General features: G+C 34.2%; 1 protein-coding gene across 1 annotated transcript in view; it reads right to left on the reverse strand.

The window, feature by feature from the left end:
• Window positions 1-1697, reverse strand: part of LOC111395538 — a 9175-nt gene extending 7478 nt beyond the window's left edge. Inside the window, exons 1-5 of the mRNA XM_023021559.1 lie at window positions 1669-1697; window positions 1527-1585; window positions 892-1398; window positions 523-743; window positions 339-428 (exon numbers count right to left, since the gene is read on the reverse strand). Of these exons, the coding sequence (XP_022877327.1) occupies window positions 339-428; window positions 523-743; window positions 892-1398; window positions 1527-1574 (866 nt within the window). The 5' untranslated portion in view covers window positions 1575-1585; window positions 1669-1697. The remainder of the gene's footprint in view (window positions 1-338; window positions 429-522; window positions 744-891; window positions 1399-1526; window positions 1586-1668) is intronic.
• Window positions 1698-3694: the final 1997 nt, after the last annotated feature.

Consider the following 3694-nt stretch of genomic DNA (forward strand, 5'->3'; position numbering starts at 1 on the left):
TAACGAACCAATGCATTTGGTTTTGGCAATAAGGTTACCTGTCAACTACATAATCTACTGAATGCATGTGAATGGAATTCAACAAAACCTTAACAATTTGGCTAGGTTACATATCTGAAAATGGTTGACGCGTCATAGTAATTAGCTCCCATTAAATTTCATTTCATTTTTCTCTCTCCTATTTTTAGCCATACGATTTTCATAAAATAATATTACATGTAAATCGAAAAGTTTTCCTTCTTTTTCAACAACTCATTTTTCAAAAAAACACAATTCCGTCCATTTTCATTTCAAAAAATGGTGGCCAAACGGGGGCTTAGATTAGTCGAGAATAATACCTGGCATCATAATATGGTGAGTGATTCATTGAATTTGCGTGCCAGACAGAGGCAGGTGGTTCTTTTTCCCCAAGAGTTTCTTCATCTTCTCTGCAAAGTACAATAAGTTAAAATGAAAAAAGTGTGATATATCTACCAATGCAAATATTGTACGACAAGGCCAATGGCATGCCCACTTTCATACCTTTCATCGACCTCAGATTTTACAGATACTCCTCTTTGACCTGAGAAAACTACATCATCACCAGGCAAACCATTTTCTGATTCTTTCTCCATATTTACCTGATTATTTATCTGCTCATTTTTTACCTCAAACTCATTCATTTCTCTTCCAAAATCCATAACAGGTGGTGCACTGGGAGTTCCTAATTCTGCCATATCATTTAAGTTACCAATAGGTGTACCCTGAAATTATTTAACAATTGTCAATTCCATTAACTAGGAAGGTTCAAAAATAGTATTCAGTTCTCTATAATCTTCATAATAGTTTTTTTTTTTTTTTTTCTAAATCTCTAAATGACTCTGCTCGAGAAAAAGATAAGATGATACTTACATATGCACTGCAAGGTTGAATCTTTTCGTGCAACCGGCAACTTCCATCTGAAACTGCTCCAAAACTCCATTCACCGCCAGTAAATCTTCTAACATTCCCAGGCACTTCAAGTTTAAGATCCTCTTTCAACAACCCTCTATTTATCGTAGATCCATATCTATGATTCAAAGCTGTGTTCGAATTCAAATTGAATATCCCTTCATCAAAACCCTTAATCACTGGCCTCTCAATCATCTCTTCATCAGAATGATTTCCATAAATTTCATCCGGGCCAGATCCCACGCTCTCACTCCCATTATCATTGTAATCATCAGAGTCCTCCTCATCGCTGCCTACACTTAAGGAAATGGTGCTGCGGGGTCCTAAAAGACCAGGGTGAAATTTCAATGGAGGCAACCCATGGCCAGATGTGTAACCACTAGAACTATAAGCTAATGGCGATTTTGGTAGTGGGTATCTATTGTCTAGCTTCTCAGTCCATGGTACATTTTGTTCCCTATCTGATCCCTGAAAATAAATTGAATTCAACCAAAATATATTCATGATATTCAAGAATATGGAAAGAAAAAGTACTAATTTCCTACTGATAAGCACTTTACTGAGAATCTTAAGAAGGTATAAACGAAAAACATTACCTTCTTTACCCAATTCAAAGCCTTTTCATCTAAACCTTCTGTAAACATTTTTGTAGTACCTTGCAAATCACACAGAAACAGTGAAAAGCACGAAGCTTATAGAAGCGTGATGAAGAAGGTGAGTTCAGAGAGAGAGATTTACATAAGTGAGACACAAAAAGAGAGCGTCGAGCTTTGGTTTACAAATCACAACGGCTAGTTTGAAATTTGAGGTTTCTTTATGGAGATTGCAGAGGGCCGGGTCCCAATTTAAAATGATTTCTAGTTAGGATATAAGCCCGGCCCATTCAAATTGTGCTAGAACAAACCACAAACATAAAAGAAAATTACAACAGCGATCCCAAACCTTTCATAAATTCGTAGTAGAGGTCCAAATGGACGGAAACCGTCCAATTTGGCCATTAGTTGACTAATAAAATTGAATTCTGATCAATTTTGACCAATTTAAGCCCCTGTTTGATTCCCATTATTTGAAAATGAAAATGGGAGGAATAGTATTTTTAGAAAAATGAGTGGCTGAAAAAGAAGGAAAAATTTTCGATTTACGTATAATATCATTTTATGGAAGATTGTTTGGTTGAAAATAGGAGAGAGAAAAATGGAATGTAATGTAATTTAATTTAATGGGGATCAAACAAGAGTTAAAAGTGTAAAAAGGTAACTTTTCCATTTAACTCTATGAAACAGTTAAAATAACTAAAACAAAATAAAAAGAAAAGGAAAAAAACTATTAATCTCCTTCTTTATCCCACTGCACCCACCCAAACCAAAAAATTAGAGCTATAATCACTAAACCAGTAGCCCTTCAGCTATCACCCACCACCCACCCTCAACTCCTTGCCACCAGTCACTATAAGAAAATAGGGAATAAATTGCTCCCTTTGCAAAAAGGCAGAATGAACTAGATGTAAGCTTGAAGAATGATTTTATTCAAAATGTCTTCAAGTGATTACAATAGATCAGTTCCACACATATATATACAGTGAATGGGAAGGATCTAGAATACTTTCACAAAGAAGATGCTATACAAAAGAATCTAACAGAAAAGGGAAAAGAAAAGAATGCTAAGTAACAAAATTAACAGAATGGCCTTCAATGACATTTCTACCCTTCACCATCATGCTTCTCCTGATAACTATCTTCTCGTTGATTATCAATATGTTGTTGTTGACTGTACATTATTTGTGCTCCATATTTCAACATCCCCCTCTCTAGAATACTTTCACAAAGAAGATGCTATACAAAAGAATCTAACAGAAAAGGGAAAAGAAAAGAATGCTAAGTAACAAAATTAACAGAATGGCCTTCAATGACATTTCTACCCTTCACCATCATGCTTCTCCTGATAACTATCTTCTCGTTGATTATCAATATGTTGTTGTTGACTGTACATTATTTGTGCTCCATATTTCAACAATATTCAAAGATTAAAAACGGACAAAATAACCATTCCATTATTTAGATTAAAATTTTGTAACACAAAGAATTACAAAAGAATTTAAAAAAAGAAAAAAGAAAAGAAAAAAGAAAAAGGTGCGTCAACTAAGCGATAAATTAATAATTTTAATAAAAAAATTTTACTCAGACCCAGCTTTGTTATTTGATAGACGTTCTACATTATTTAGGACCTAAAATGAATCTTGTAATTTAATTCAGGATCCAATTGAACATAGGCAAAAGTTGAGTTACGGAAATTTTGTGTAAAGTTGGTGAACCATTTCGGTCAGTTAGCCAGTTTACTTTTGAGGTAGTCATACAGCTTCCGAAGCTGACGATTTTCCATGATGGAAAATATATTGCGTAGTTTAACCTGAACTCTTTGAAACGACATGTCTAATTGATCAAATAGCGACATTCGAAAATTTGTAGAATATATTAAAATCAGCTTATAGCAGGGGCACTGGGCAGTTGGCACACATTCTGCCACTTCATATGGAATATTTTTCGGATGTAAGGTCCTAACAATTGCGAAAACTTCTATCATGATCCTAAGGTAGATCTTCATTGATTAATACTGCAGTAAATAAAACATAATGTTATGCTAATATGTCCAACAAAGTGGGCTAGAAAAAATATAGGAGAACAAGGCAAGCAGTGATACAAAATCCATCTACGTTAAGAGTCATTAATATGTAACACTTTATACATCGAATTAAAAAAAAAAAAAA

This window comes from Olea europaea, chromosome 6, assembly GCF_002742605.1.
Source record: "Olea europaea var. sylvestris chromosome 6, O_europaea_v1, whole genome shotgun sequence".
Classification (NCBI taxonomy): domain Eukaryota; kingdom Viridiplantae; phylum Streptophyta; class Magnoliopsida; order Lamiales; family Oleaceae; genus Olea; species Olea europaea.